At 57.3% G+C, this 14,363-nt stretch overlaps 1 protein-coding gene across 2 annotated transcripts; it reads left to right on the top strand.

The window, feature by feature from the left end:
• The first annotated feature begins 168 nt into the window (after window positions 1–168).
• On the top strand, window positions 169–12,980 carry SCARF1 (scavenger receptor class F member 1). Of its 2 annotated transcripts, none has more exons than XM_031003560.3 (11): window positions 169–347; window positions 705–766; window positions 1,009–1,110; window positions 1,975–2,500; window positions 5,243–5,461; window positions 5,866–5,994; window positions 6,164–6,267; window positions 6,981–7,101; window positions 9,476–9,597; window positions 9,720–9,829; window positions 10,937–11,162. In XM_031003560.3, the coding sequence occupies exons 1-11, from the start codon at window positions 214–216 to the stop codon at window positions 11,048–11,050; spliced, it is 1,743 nt and encodes a 580-aa protein (XP_030859420.3). In that variant the 5' UTR covers window positions 169–213; the 3' UTR covers window positions 11,051–11,162. The 2 variants fall into 2 exon arrangements, with proteins under 2 accessions (XP_030859420.3, XP_030859419.3); XM_031003559.3 differs by having other exon boundaries at window positions 170–347; window positions 9,683–9,829; window positions 10,937–12,980.
• The last annotated feature ends 1,383 nt before the right edge of the window (window positions 12,981–14,363 follow it).

The following is a 14,363-nucleotide window of genomic DNA, read 5'->3' as shown; positions in this document are numbered from 1 at the left end:
CAGGGACCTGCAACTTCATTCTGGCCCTTCCAGGCCCAGGCCAGTCAGCCCTGCCATTGCCTTTCTTTCCCTTTCTTTTTTTGAGTGTCAGTCTTTCCAGCCACCCCCTCCCTCTCAGGGAGGTGCCTCGTGGCAGCCCGCCCCTCCGGCCTGGTTTCCTCAGGAAAAGCCCTGAGAGGAAGCAGGGAGGGGGTTGGGAGCTGTGGGGGCCAGATGAACCCGAGCGCTCCCACCGAGCTGGCTGCCATGGGGCTGGGGCTGCTGCTCCCGCTGCTGCTGCTCTGGACTCGGGGGACTCAGGGGTCCGAACTGGACCCCAATGGGCAGCACGTCTGTGTGGCCAGCAGGTGGGTCTCGTGGGAGTCTGATGCATGTGGCCAGCAGGTGGGTCTCGTGGGAGTCTGATGCGGGTGGCTGAACTGGTGTTGGGGCCGTTAGGGGAAGGAGGAGACTAGGAAGGGGGCTTAGGCTGAAAGGAAGGGACTGCTGATGGCGGTCTGGCAGGTAGTGGCTAGCCAGGGCAGATGGTGGAAGGCTCAGGCAAGGAGAGGGGAGGGGCTGGGGACCCTAGCTGTAAAGATCCACTAGGCCTCCCCAGGGGGCTAAGGCAGCCTCCCCCACTGCAGCCAGAGACAGTGGTCCACCTTCCTCAGGGCCAGGCTGCACCCCTCACCATGTCCGGCTGACCCCTTTTTGCCCCACAGCCCCTCTGCTGAGCTGCAGTGCTGCGCAGGCTGGAGGCAGAAGGATCAAGAATGCACCATCCGTGAGTAGCCAGGACAGGCCCTCAGCCAAGGAGAAGGGAGGCCGTAGCCCAGTGACAACCCTTCCTTCCTACCTCATGGGGCCTGCCCCTCCTGATACCAGGAGTCAGGGTTTCTCCTGTGACGCCCCCCCAGGCCTGAAGGGGCACCTCTTGAGGAGGCATGGCCCCTGGAGCCCGTGAGAGGGCAGGGGTGTCCCCTGGTCCTGCTCCCGTCTTTCCAACCTGGGTGGGGTGTCTTTCAGCCATCTGTGAGGGGCCGGACGCCTGCCAGAAAGACGAGGTGTGTGTGAAGCCGGGCCTCTGTCGATGCAAGCCTGGATTCTTTGGGGCCCACTGCAGCTCCCGTGAGTCTCAAGGGCCAGATGAAGTTGCTGGGCAGAGCTGGGTACGGGGGCAGTGGCGTGGGAGCAGGCGAGGCAGGTAGCCATGCAGCCTCAGGACAGCAGGGCCAGAATCCCCCCCAGCTTCACTGAGGAATTGCGGTCCAGAGACAGGAAGTGACACACACTCCCGGGAGATGGCCTGAGTCACCGGGTTTTTACCCACGTCCACAAAGCACTGCCCACCTGAGCATCTTCCTCTTCCACTTCTCAGAAAACCTGTGATTCCCCTTCATTGTAAAATGAGTGTATTACTTGCCTTTCCCACATATGCCTTATACATGGGCAGTGGATGGAAGGGGGCCCCTGGCTGGGCTCTCTGCCCTTTCTGGCAGAAAGAGGGAAGGGAAAGGGGTTGGGAAGCAGGAGAGCCAGAGGGTGGGCACCAGGAATCAAGGAATCACTAGGGGAAAGGTGGCTTCTCCTGACACCCTGGCGGGCAGTATCCAGGCCTGAGATCAGGAGGAAGCCAGCTCTCCTCCAGCCCAGCAGAGATCCATCTCGGCAGGGAGGAGCAGGCATAGAGGAAGGCCCACCAACCTCGGTGCCACACTCTGGGCAAGTCCCCTGCCCACTCAGGATCTCTGAGTGTGTTCTGGAATGTGAAGTGGCAGGCTGAGCCTCCCACTAATGGCTAAGGGTTTTCTGTAGGTCAGAGCGGAGCAGGAAGTGAGTGTTGCCCATGACAGGCTGCCGGATGTTCTGAGGGTCTGTCCCCGGCTCTTGGAGGGTGGGCCCAGTGCCCCTTTTCCTTGCGGAAGGGGACGCAGGGTAAGGGTCTGCGCGCGGCCCTGAGCCCGCTGACCCCTCCCGTCCCCACCCCCGCAGGCTGCCCGGGCCAGTACTGGGGCCCCGACTGCCGTGAGAGCTGCCCCTGCCACCCGCACGGCCAGTGCGAGCCAGCCACGGGCGCGTGCCAGTGCCAGGCCGACCGCTGGGGAGCCCGCTGCGAGTTCCCGTGCGCCTGCGGCCCCCACGGGCGCTGCGACCCCGCGACCGGCGTGTGCCACTGCGAACCCGGCTGGTGGTCGTCCACGTGCCGCCGCCCGTGCCAGTGCAACACCGCGGCGGCGCGCTGCGAGCAGGCCACGGGCGCCTGCGTGTGCAAGCCGGGCTGGTGGGGGCGCCGCTGCAGCTTCCGCTGCAACTGCCACGGCTCCCCGTGCGAGCAGGACTCCGGCCGCTGCGCCTGCCGGCCGGGCTGGTGGGGTCCCGAATGCCAGCAGCAGTGCGAGTGTGTGCGGGGCCGCTGCAGCGCCGCCTCCGGCGAGTGCACCTGCCCGCCGGGCTTCCGCGGAGCGCGCTGCGAGCTGCCCTGCCCGGCAGGCAGCCACGGGGTGCAGTGCGCACACAGGTGAGCGGGCGGGGCGGGGACAGGTGGGCTGGCGGGGCGGGGGCGGACACAAGTGAGCAGGCGGGGCGGGGCGGAGACAGGTGGGTGGGGCGGAGACAGGTGGGTGGGGCGGAGACGACAGGTGGGCGGGGTGGGGCGGGGCGGACACCGGTGGGCGGGGAGGGGGCGGGGTGGAAACTGGTGAGCGGGCAGGGTGGGGGCGGGGCGGGCACAGGTGCGCGGTCGGGGGAGGGGGCGGAGGCGGTCACAGGTGAGCGAGGCTGCGCGGAGACCTGTGAGCGGGGCGGGGCGGAGCGGAGCGGAGACAGGTGGCCGGGGCGGGGCGCTGGGAGGAGGGGTCAGGGCTTCGCGGTGCTCCTCTCAAAAAACATACAAAGCAGAGGAACGAGAAAGGGGAAAAGACGGATAGGTAGGGTGGCTCACACCTGTAATCCCAGCACTTTGGGAGGCTGAGGCGGGTGCATCACCTGAGCTCAGGAGTTCGAGACCATCCTGGCCAACATGCTGAAACCTCGTCTCTACTAAAAACACAAAAATTAGCCGGGCCACGCCTGTAGTCCCAGGTACTCGGTAGGCTGAGACAGGAGAATCGCTTGAGCCCTGGAGGCGGAGGTTGCAGTGAGCCGAGGTCGCACCACTGCACTCCAGCCTGGGCCAGAGAGCAAGACTCCGTCTCAAACAAAACAAAACAAAAACTTTTAAAAAAACGCTTTGTTGCCCCAGGTCCAGCCTCACCTGCTCATTTCATCGATTACTGCTGTGCAAAATATACTAGCACTGCTAGCAAGCCGTATGTAGGTAATAAGTGGATCGAGTCCAACAATGATAGACTGGATTAAGAAAATGTGGCACATATACACCATGGAATACTATGCAGCCATAAAAAATGATGAGTTCATGTCCTTTGTAGGGACATGGATGAAATTGGAAATCATCATTCTCAGTAAACTATCGCAAGAACAAAAAACCAAACACCGCATATTCTCACTCATAGGTGGGAATTGAACAATGGAATCACATGGACACAGGAAGGGGAATATCACACTCTGGGGACGTTTGTGGGGTGGGGGGAGGGGGGAGGGATAGCATTGGGAGATATACCTAATGCTAGATGACGAGTTAGTGGGTGCAGCGCACCAGCATGGCACATGTATACATATGTAACTAACCTGCACAATGTGCACATGTACCCTAAAACTTAAAGTATAATAATAAAAAATATATATATAAAATATTTTAAAAAAAGAAAATTTAAAAAAATGGTTTCTTACAAAAGAATAAATAAATAAGTGGATCGAGTGACCAAGGGTCCTGAGCAAGGTCCCTTTAGGGCTCAGTGGCTTTCAAACTTTGACCGGCTGCACTCACAATAAGAAATTTCATCCCTGGCTGGGCGCGGTGGCTCACACCTGTAATCCCAGCACTTTGAGAGGCTGAGGCGGGCGGATCACCTGAGGTCAGGAGCTCGAGACCAGCCTGGCCAACATGGTGAAACCTCGTCTCTACTAAAAATACAAAAATTAGCCGGGCGTGGTGTTGGGCGCCTGTAATCCCAGCTACTTGGGAGGCTGAGGCAGGAGAATCACTTGAACCCGGGAGGCAGAGGTTGCAGTGAGCCAAGATCACGCCACTGCACACCAGCCTGGGCGACAGAGCGAGACTCCGTCTTGAAGAAAATAATAATAAAATAAAATAAGAAATAAAAATGCTGGTCAGGATCAGCTAAATGGCTTTTATAAACTGCCCTTCTTCTCCCCTACTAATGGGTCTGACCCAAGTATATGATCCCAGCTAGTTAAGCATCTGAGGGAGAAACTTCAGGTAACTATTAGGCATCAATGGTAAATTAAGATATGGCAAATGTGAAATTATATTGGTGACAACAGTGGTCTCCAACCTTTTGGCACCAGGGACTGGTTTCGTGGCAGACAATTTTTCTATTATTACACTGTAATCTATAATGAAATAATTATATGACTCACCATAATATAGAATCAGTGGGAGCCCTGAGCTTGTTTTCCCGCAGCTCGAGGGTCCCATCTGGGGGTGATGGGAGACAGTGACAGATCATCAGGCATTAGATCCTCGTAAAGAGCGTGGAACCTGGACCCTTCCGTGCGCAGTTCACAATAGGACTGGCGCTCCTATGAGAATCTGAGGCCACCACTGATCTGGCTGGCAGCGGAGCTCAGGCGGTCAGGCTCCCCCGCTGGTCATCTCTACGCTGTCGCCCAGTTCCTAACATGCCACGGACTAGTACCAGTCCATGGCCCAGGGTTTGAGGACCCCTGGGTGAAAACACTTTACATTTTTTGCATTTCGTATGATGGGGTAGAAGACGCTGCTGAGTCCCATTCATGCCAGACCTGGGGACGGCTCAGCGTGGAAAAAGGAAAAGTGAAAAGAGCAGGAGGGAAGGCCTGGCAGACCTCGCAAATGGGACTCAGAGCTTGGTGATGACTCGCCTGCCCTGGCTGGGCTGCTGGCTCCTGATGATCCTGGGACCCAGGGAAAGATGGTCACAGAGCAGATGCCTCAAAGGAAAGGGATGGGATCCTGTAAGAGCCCTCATTTGTCTTCATTGTACAACGTGGGGAAACTGAGGCTCAAACCTGCCTGACCCAGGTGGGACCTGAACACTCTCCAGGGCCCCCGAAGGCCTGCGTGGAGTACAGGGGTTGGAGGGGGTGGGCGCTCCATCCATCCACCCCCACCGTTCCCACGAAGCCCTTCTCTTCCCAGCTGTGGCCACTGCAAACACAATGAGCCGTGCTCTCCAGACACAGGCAGCTGTGAGTCCTGCAAGCCGGGCTGGAACGGGACCCAGTGCCAGCAGCCCTGCCTGCCTGGCACCTTTGGCGAGAGCTGTGAACAGCAGTGCCCTCACTGCCGACGTGGGGAGGCCTGTGAGCCAGATACTGGCCACTGTCAGCGCTGTGACCCTGGCTGGCTGGGGCCCAGGTGAGGGCACCATTCTGTTCAGGGTGGGGTACACCTTCCCCCAGGACCCTCAGCTCAGCGGCTGTCTCTGAGAGCACCACCCCTCCCTGACACACAGGTTCATGTGGCCCCAGGGGCCTCCCTCCTGTTGAAGACTGGGGGAGAGCAGTGGGTTCTGGGGGGGCCTGGGCAGGATCCCAGCTCCCTCCCCTCTGAGGCTTCCTGCCCTCCTCGCCCTCTGGGGACTTGTAGTCTGTCACCTGCTGTCACCCCAAGTTCAAGGCCCTATTTGCACCTGAGCTTCACTGCTGACGAGTGGCCAGTTGGGTCCCTGAGTCCAGGAGCGTGGGGCGGAGGGGTGGGGCCCCACGGTGGGGGCCAGGCCTGCCTTGGTCTCCCCTTCCCCGAGTCTTGCCTCACCCCAGGTGCGAAGACCCCTGCCCCACTGGTACCTTTGGGGAAGACTGTGGCTCTACCTGCCCCACCTGTGTTCAGGGGTCCTGCGATACTGTGGCAGGGGACTGTGTCTGCAGTGCCGGCTACTGGGGGCCCAGGTGAGGACGGGGATCCCGGGGGCAGGAGAGTGCCAGGGGCCTAGGTCAGGCCTCTGTGCAGCATTTCCTGAACTTCCCTGGACAGTGCCCAGAAATCTCCCTGCCCGTCTCCTGCCTGCCTCCCCCACTTCACCCAGCCCTCAGCCTGCCTCTCCATGTCACTCCATAGCTGCAACGCCTCCTGCCCAGCCGGTTTCCATGGAAACAACTGCTCAGTTCCTTGTGAATGCCCAGAGGGACTCTGCCACCCTGTCTCTGGGTCCTGCCAGCCAGGTAAGGTGGAAGAAGGCTGCGGGGTGCAGTAGCCAGGGAAAGGCGGGCCCTTCACATGGGCTCCAGGGCAGGTTCCTCACCAGGGAGTCTGGGCCCACTTCAGAGACATTCTTTTTTTTTTTTTTTTTTTCCTTAAGAAGAGGTCTTGCTCTGTCACCCAGGCCAGAGTGCAGTGGTGTGATCTCAGCTCACTGCAACCTCCACCTCCCAGGTTCAAGCCATTCTCCCATCTCAGCCTCTCGAGTAGCTGGGATTACAGGCGCACGCCTCCATGCCTGGCTAATTTTTATATTTTTAGTAGAGACAGGGTTTCACCATGTTGGCCAGGCTGGTCTCAAGCTCCTGACCTCAGGTGATCCGCCCACCTCGGCCTCCCAAAGTGCTGGGATTACAGACGTGAGCCACTGTGCCCGGCCCAGAGACATTCTTTATATCTGAGCTCTGTGTGGATGCTCTGGGGCCCCCTGAAGATGTGACAGAGCCCCCGCCCCTGTGAAACCAGGCTAGAGCCGTGAAATGGGCAGCGGGGTGGCTGGACACTGACATGGCCTCAGGGGCAAGAAACTGTGGAGGGGACACGCCAGCAGAGGGGCTGCCCGGAGGCAGGGAGTGACCCCCAGGAAGAAGCTTCTGGGTAGCAGGCAACTCAGAGCAAAGACAGGATGTGTAGGAGACAGGAAGGCCTGAATATCCCCCGTTTCTGGCTCCCCCAGGCTCTGGCAGTCGGGACACTGCCCTCATCGTGGGCAGCCTTGTGCCTCTGCTGCTGCTCTTCCTGGGCCTTGTCTGCTGTGCCTGCTGCTGCTGGGCCCCCCGATCAGACATCAAGGACAGGTGAACGCCAGCCCGTCCCTTCCCCATACAGCTCAGGCCACAGGGTGGGAGCAGGGGGGCATCTGGTTTCCTTGTGGGGTGGGGAGGGCTGGCCTTGTCGCCCACATGGGTCAGAGGTGATGGGGGTGGGGAGGGCTGGCCTTGTCGCCCACGTGGGTCAGAGGTGATGGGGGTGGGGAGGGCTGGCCTTGTCGCCCCCGTGGGTCAGAGGTGATGGGGGTGGGGAGGGCTGGCCTTGTCGCCCCCGTGGGTCAGAGGTGAGGGGGGTGGGGAGGGCTGGCCTTGTCGCCCCCGTGGGTCAGAGGTGATGGGGGTGGGGAGGGCTGGCCTTGTCGCCCCCGTGGGTCAGAGGTGATGGGGGTGGGGAGGGCTGGCCTTGTCGCCCCCGTGGGTCAGAGGTGAGGGGGGTGGGGAGGGCTGGCCTTGTCGCCCCCGTGGGTCAGAGGTGATGGGGGTGGGGAGGGCTGACCTTGTCGCCCACGTGGGTCAGAGGTGATGGGGGTGGGGAGGGCTGACCTTGTCGCCCACGTGGGTCAGAGGTGATGGGGGTGGGGAGGGCTGGCCTTGTCGCCCACGTGGGTCAGAGGTGATGGGGGTGGGGAGGGCTGGCCTTGTCGCCCACGTGGGTCAGAGGTGATGGGGGTGGGGAGGGCTGACCTTGTCGCCCACGTGGGTCAGAGGTGATGGGGGTGGGGAGGGCTGGCCTTGTCGCCCACGTGGGTCAGAGGTGATGGGGGTGGGGAGGGCTGGCCTTGTCGCCCACGTGGGTCAGAGGTGAGGGGGGTGGGGAGGGCTGGCCTTGTCACCCACGTGGGTCAGAGGTGATGGAGGTAGTTGGCAGTGGCCGTGGCCTGGAGACACTGGAGACACCGGGTCAGCTGCCTGCCCTCCTCGGAAGCCTTCAATGAGGAAGTTTCTGAGTTGCATGGGCACCAGGCTGGCGAACCGGAGCCTGCAGCGGGAGGCAGAGAGCTGACACCGGTGGGGACCAGAGGAGGAGGGCTGGGACCACGGAAGGAGCAGCCCGGCTCTGGGCCAGGAGGGAAAGAGACCAGGCCTCAGATGGCCCACGAAGGAAAGCGACATCAATGTCTGTGCAGTGGTTTGGCAGAGAGTGTAGCTGCCTGAGAGACGGAGAGGGGAGGAAGGGTTGGGCTGGTGGGGCCTGCGCAGGGGGCTTACGCAGAGCTTTGTTCCTTTATGAAACCTCTTCACATTCCAGGCTCCTTTGAGACTCACAGCAGCGTGGAGGTTTGGAACAGGGAGTGTGGGGCCGGGAGGATAAACGTCCTCAATTCCCAGAGGACATTGAGGCCCAAGGTGATCTAGTTGGTACTGGCACACAGGAAGCCCCTCTCCACCTTTTTGGACTCTTTGTCTGGTGCTCTCTTACTAGTTCCTGCCCTAGTCCAACAGCACGTCCTCCTCTATGCTTGTGCGGCATTCACAGAGGAGCAGATACAGTTGCCCCTGGCCCAGGGCATAGAGCCCAGGGTGGCAAGAAGCCCCTCGCAGGGACACGAGGACAGGTGCAAAGGCTGTTGGAGGAACGGTGAAGAGCAGAGCAGTCTCCTGCACATGTGGGGGCAGAGCAGAGTGGGAACAAGGGAAGGCTTCCTGGAGGGGGTGTCATTTGAGACAGGTGGGCCGGGCGCAGTGACTCACGCCTGTAATCCCAGCACTTTGGGAGGCCGAGGTGAGCGGATCACCTGAGGTCAGGAGTTCAAGACCAGCCTGGCCAACATGGTGAAACCCCGTCTCTACTAAAAATACAAAATTAGCCGGGTGTGGTGGTGCATGCCTGTAATCCCAGCTACTCAGGAGGCTGAGGCGGGAGAATCACTTGAATCCAGGAGGCGAAGGTTGCGGTGAGCCAAGATCGTACCACTGCACTCCAGCCTGGGCAACAAGAGCGAGACTCTGTCTCAAAAACAGAGAGAGAGAGAGAGAGAGAGAGAGAGAGAGACAGGTGAGCTGGGGCTCAGCTAGGATGATAATAACAAAGACCTGCCAGGTCCTGCAAAAAGCTCAGATAGATGATAGATAGATGGATAGAGATAGATAGATAGGTAGATAGATAGATAGATAGATAGATAGATAGATAGATAGGATCTGTTTTACAGATGCGGAAACTGAGGCCTAGGGAGGTGAAGTGTGAACCAGAGTTGTTACTCGGCTGTCTGACTCTAGAGCCACTCTTTGTTCTGTGGCAGGCCTGAATTGTGGGCTCAATCATTTGGATTTTATTCTGTAGTCAATAGAGAGCCACTGAAGCCACTGAAGTAGAGGCAGTCACCCTGTCACACCCTGCCAAGGTGACCCAGGTCACCGTGGGTCTTATGTACTGACCACTGTCCCTACCCTCCTCCCTCAGGCCAGCGAGAGATGGAGCTACCGTGTCCAGGATGAAGCTGCAGGTCTGGGGGACACTGACCAGCTTGGGCTCCACGCTGCCCTGCCGTTCCCTCAGCTCCCATAAGCTACCCTGGGTGACAGGTCAGTGGGCGCTGGGGGCCGGGGTCTGGGATTGGACAGGGCTTTGCATCAGGTCCTGCAGGCGCCTGATCTGGAGTCTCTACAGTCTCACATCACGACCCGGAGGTGCCCTTCAACCACAGCTTCATCGAGCCTCCCTCTGCCGGCTGGGCCTCTGATGACTCCTTCTCATCCGATCCTGAGTCTGGAGAGGCAGATGAGGTTCCTGCCTACTGTGTGCCACCCCAAGAAGGTAGCCCCCCAACAGCCCACATAGCCCCTGAGCAGCCCTGCCCACCAGGACCCCCTCTTTAGTCCTCCAGCAAACAGTTATTTATTTTTATTTTTTTTTTGAGACTGGGTCTTGCTCTGTCGCCAGGCTGGAGTGCAGTGGTGCGATCTCAGCTCACTGCAACCTCTGCCTCCCGGGTTCAAGTGATTCCCCTGCCTCAGCCTGCCAAATAGCTGGGATTACAGGCGTGCACCACCACACACGGCTAATTTTTGTATTTTAGTAGAGACGGGTTTCACCGTGTTAGCCAGGATGGTCTCGATCTCCTGACCTTGTGACCCGCCCGCCTCAGCCTCCCAGAGTGCTGGGATTACAGGCATGAGCCACTGCGCCCGGCCAGCAAACAATTATTAAGGGCCCATTGTGTGTTAGTCACTATTCTTGGCTCCGGGCATGCAAGAGATAACAAGACAGATTCTTATCCTCACCAGGCTTAGAGTCAGATGGGCAGTCATCAGACAATGACAGGACACAGTGATATGTATTTCCATGGGGGACATACAAGTAGGGACTCATTTGCTAGCCATGTTGGGGTGACTGGGGTCAGGGACGATGTGTGTGGCATCCCAGTCGAGTCTAGCAGAATCAGTAGGAGTTGGCCAAGTGAAAGTCAGGGAGAGGAGGGAATGGTGTTTCACGAAGATGGAACAGCATACACAAAGGCCCAGAGGTGAGAGGGATGTGGCTGTCTGCCATCGAAAGGGTTTTAGCTTGGTTAGAGTGTGACAGTATTTCAAAGTAGGGAGAGGTGGTGAGAAAAGAGTATAGAGACCAGGTGTGGTGACTCACACCTGTGATCCCAGCACTTTGGGAGGCTGAGGCGGGAGGACTGCTTGAGGCCAGGGGTTTGATACCAGCCTGGCCAACATAGACCCCATCTCTACAAAAAAAAAAAAAAGAGTGCAGAAGTAACAGTGTCTACCTGAATTGGTCCTTCTGCCACTCTCCTCATCCTTGCCCTCTTCCTTGCCCTATTTTTGAGGCCTCCTGGAAGATGCTGAGCTGTGGGTAGGATGCACTGGGGTGGCCAGTTCAGCTCCAGCCAAGCTCTTCTGTCTCCTCTGCCAGGGATGGTCCCTGTGGCCCAGGCAGGGTCGTCAGAGGCCAGCCTGGCTGCAGGTGCTTTCCCGCCCCCTGAGGACGCCTCCACGCCATTCGCCATCCCGCGCACCTCCAGCCTAGCTCGGGCCAAGCGGCCATCGGTCTCCTTCGCGGAAGGTACCAAGTTTGCGCCACAGAGTCGCCGAAGCTCAGGGGAGCTCTCCAGCCCGCTCCGAAAGCCCAAGAGGCTCTCCCGGGGGGCGCAGTCGGGTCCTGAGGGCCGGGAAGCCGAAGAGTCCACAGGCCCAGAGGAAGCAGAAGCCCCCGAGTCCTTTCCGGCAGCTGCCAGTCCTGGGGATTCAGCCACTGGCCACCGGCGGCCCCCACTTGGTGGCCGGACAGTGGCTGAGCACGTGGAAGCCATTGAGGGCAGCGTCCAGGAGAGCTCGGGCCCTGTGACCACGATCTACATGCTGGCGGGGAAGCCTCGCGGATCCGAAGGCCCTGTCCGCTCTGTCTTCCGCCATTTTGGTAGCTTCCAGAAAGGCCAGGCAGAAGCCAAGGTCAAGAGGGCCATCCCTAAGCCTCCACGCCAGGCCCTGAATCGGAAGAAGGGCAGCCCTGGCCTGGCCTCTGGCTCTGTCGGCCAGAGCCCCAACTCAGCCCCAAAAGCTGGGCTTCCTGGGGCCACAGGGCCTATGGCAGTCAGACCAGAGGAAGCAGTCTGGGGGCTGGGGCCTGGCACCGAGAGTTCAAGGAGAGCCCAGGAGCCAATCTCTGGGTGTGGCTCCCCAGAACAGGATCCCCAGAAGCAGGCTGAAGAGGAAAGGCAGGAGGAACCTGAGTATGAGAATGTTGTACCCATCTCCAGGCCACCAGAACCCTGATGACCTTGAATTTGGGGAGTGGGGAGACTAGATGGGACCGAAAATGCCCATGGACTAGACTGTGCTGTGTGCTGGAAAATGATCCCAGGGCCAGGACAGACAAACCAGAGCCTCTGCGCCTCCACAGGGAAAAGGCAAGGCTTCCAGGCCAGTTGGCCCGGGCCCCTGGCAGTGCTCCCGGAGGGGCCCAGGAAGGCCTGGGCAGAGACCCTGTAGGATGGGGTCAGGAAGGGTTGCCTGCAGGGACTTTTGCTCTGCTGTCCTGGACCCTGTGTGCCTCATAAGGGCTATTCTTTCTTTCATGTGCAAAACATTTTTCTGAAATGGCAAACAACCTACATGTTTGCTGATAAAAGATTGGCTAAACAAATTTTTTTTTTTTTTTTTTTTTTTTGAGACAGAATCTCCCTCTGTCCCCCAGGCTGGAGTGCAGTGGCGTGATCTTGGCTCACTGCAAGCTCTGCCTCCCGGGTTCATGCCCTTCTCCTGCCTCAGCCTCCCGAGTAGCTGGGACTACAGGTGCCCTCCACCACGCTTGGCTAATTTTTTTGTATATTTAATAGAGACAGGGTTTCACCATGTTAGCCAGGATGGTCTCGATCTCCTGACCTCGTGATCCACCTGCCTCGGCCTCCCAAAGTGCTGGGATGACAGGCGTGAGCCACCGCGCCTGGCCTATGAACTTTTTAAAAAGGATGTATGTGTATAAAAACAGATTCAAGGGAAAGGCACTAAATGGTATTTTCCTCTGGAAGATGAGATTGTAGGTGATATTTATTTTCTTCTGAAACTTTTGTATAGTTTGCAAATTTTCTACAGTGAACATTCTTTTTTACTTTTGTTACTAGATTGAATTTGATAAAGTATAATAAAAAGCAATGATCTTTGTTAAAAAAATAAAAAGTACTAACATTACAGACATGTATAAAGTAAAACGGAGATTTCCCTTCTCCCCAGAGGCGTCTGTGGGTCGAGAGAGAGGTAGAATCTACTTTTCCCTGGCAGCTTTTTCGTCTTGTTTGAATTCTTTGCTCACATATTACCTCGTCAGAAAAGAAAAGGGGCAACCCTCCCCCCCAGCTTTATTTTTTTTTTAAGATGGAGTCTCAGTCTGTCACCCAGGCCGGAGTGCAGTGGTATGATCTCGGCTCACTGCCACCTCTGTCTCCCCGGTTCAAGCGATTCTCCTGCCTCAGCCTCCTGAGTAGCTGGGATTACGAGCGCCCGCCACCATGCCCGGCTAATTTTTGTATTTTTTGGTGGAGACAGGGTTTCACCATGTTGGCCAGGCTGGTCTTGAACTCCCAAACTCAAGGGCTCCACCGCTTCGGCCTCCCAGAGTGTTGGGATTATAGGCATGAGCCACCGTGCCCGGCCAGGGGCAGCCCCTTCTATCTCAGAGCTCAGAGAGTCTCATCAACAGTTGAGGTGCCTTCTTTCAGATGCTTTTCTGTGTACATGTCAACAAATATTTTAAACAAAAAATTTTAGCATACTAAGCATACTGTTTCTTAGCTGCTTTTTTTTTTTTTTTTTTTTCTTTTTGAGACGAAGTTTTGCTCTGTTGCCCAGGCTGAGGCCTCTTGAGTAGCCTGGACTACAGGCGCGTGCCACCATGTGCAGCTAATTTTTTTGCATTTTTGGTAGAGATGGGGTTTTGCCATGTTGGCCAGGTTGCTCTCGAACTCCTGACCTCAGAAGATCTTCCCACCTTGGCCTCCCAAAGTGCCGAGATTACAGGTATGAGCCATTGTGCCCAGCCACTAAAGCTTCTAAAAAGTATATATAATTTTTGTGTGTGTGTTTAGCCATCAACAATTATATCTCATTACAATTTAAATGTCTATGAGTATTCTAAGGTTGAGTTTCTTTTCCGTCTTGGCTCACTGCAACCTCCGCCTCCGCCTCCCAGGTTCAAGCCATTCTTGTGCCTCAGCCTCCTGAGTAGCTGGGATTATAGGCGCCCACCACCATGCCCAGCTAATTTTTGTACTTTTTGTAGAGATGGGATTTTGCCATGTTGGCCAGGCTGGTCTCGAACTCCTGACCTCAGGTGATCCACCCACCTCGGCCTCCCAAAGTGCTGGGACTCCAGGTGTGAGCCACCGCACCTGGCCGTTTGCCCCTTTTCAGGAGTTCATGTTTTCATTCCACAAACTCATATTGTGCAACTGCTTTGTGCTTGCTTCTCTATTAAGGGCTGGTCATACAAAGTTGAATAAGACACCGTCCTGCCCCCAAAGAGTTCATAGTCAATTAGAGAGGAAGGCAAACAGATGAATAGCTAATTATAAAACAATGCCAGCAGTGGACAAATAAAGTGAACAGTATTAATGGGGAGTGGTTAGGGAAGGCTTCCCAGAGGAGGTGCTGTCCAAAATGAGGCTATGTCGAGAGCTAGAGGAGAGAGAACAGCAGGTGCAGAAATCACAGGCAATTCCATGTGACTGGAGCATCGGGGACCAGACAGGTCAGATGTCCTTCAGAGGGAGGGAGAGGGAGGAGCCTGTGTGGGTCAAATTGGGGAACTGGAACTTTTAAATTTTGTTTATTTTTTTGAGACGGAG

The sequence above is a fragment of the Gorilla gorilla genome, chromosome 19 (assembly GCF_029281585.2).
Source record: "Gorilla gorilla gorilla isolate KB3781 chromosome 19, NHGRI_mGorGor1-v2.1_pri, whole genome shotgun sequence".
In the NCBI taxonomy this organism is placed as follows: Eukaryota; Metazoa; Chordata; class Mammalia; order Primates; family Hominidae; genus Gorilla; species Gorilla gorilla.
The sequence above is the reverse complement of the archived record's forward strand: the minus strand, read 5'-3'. Positions and strand labels throughout refer to the sequence as shown.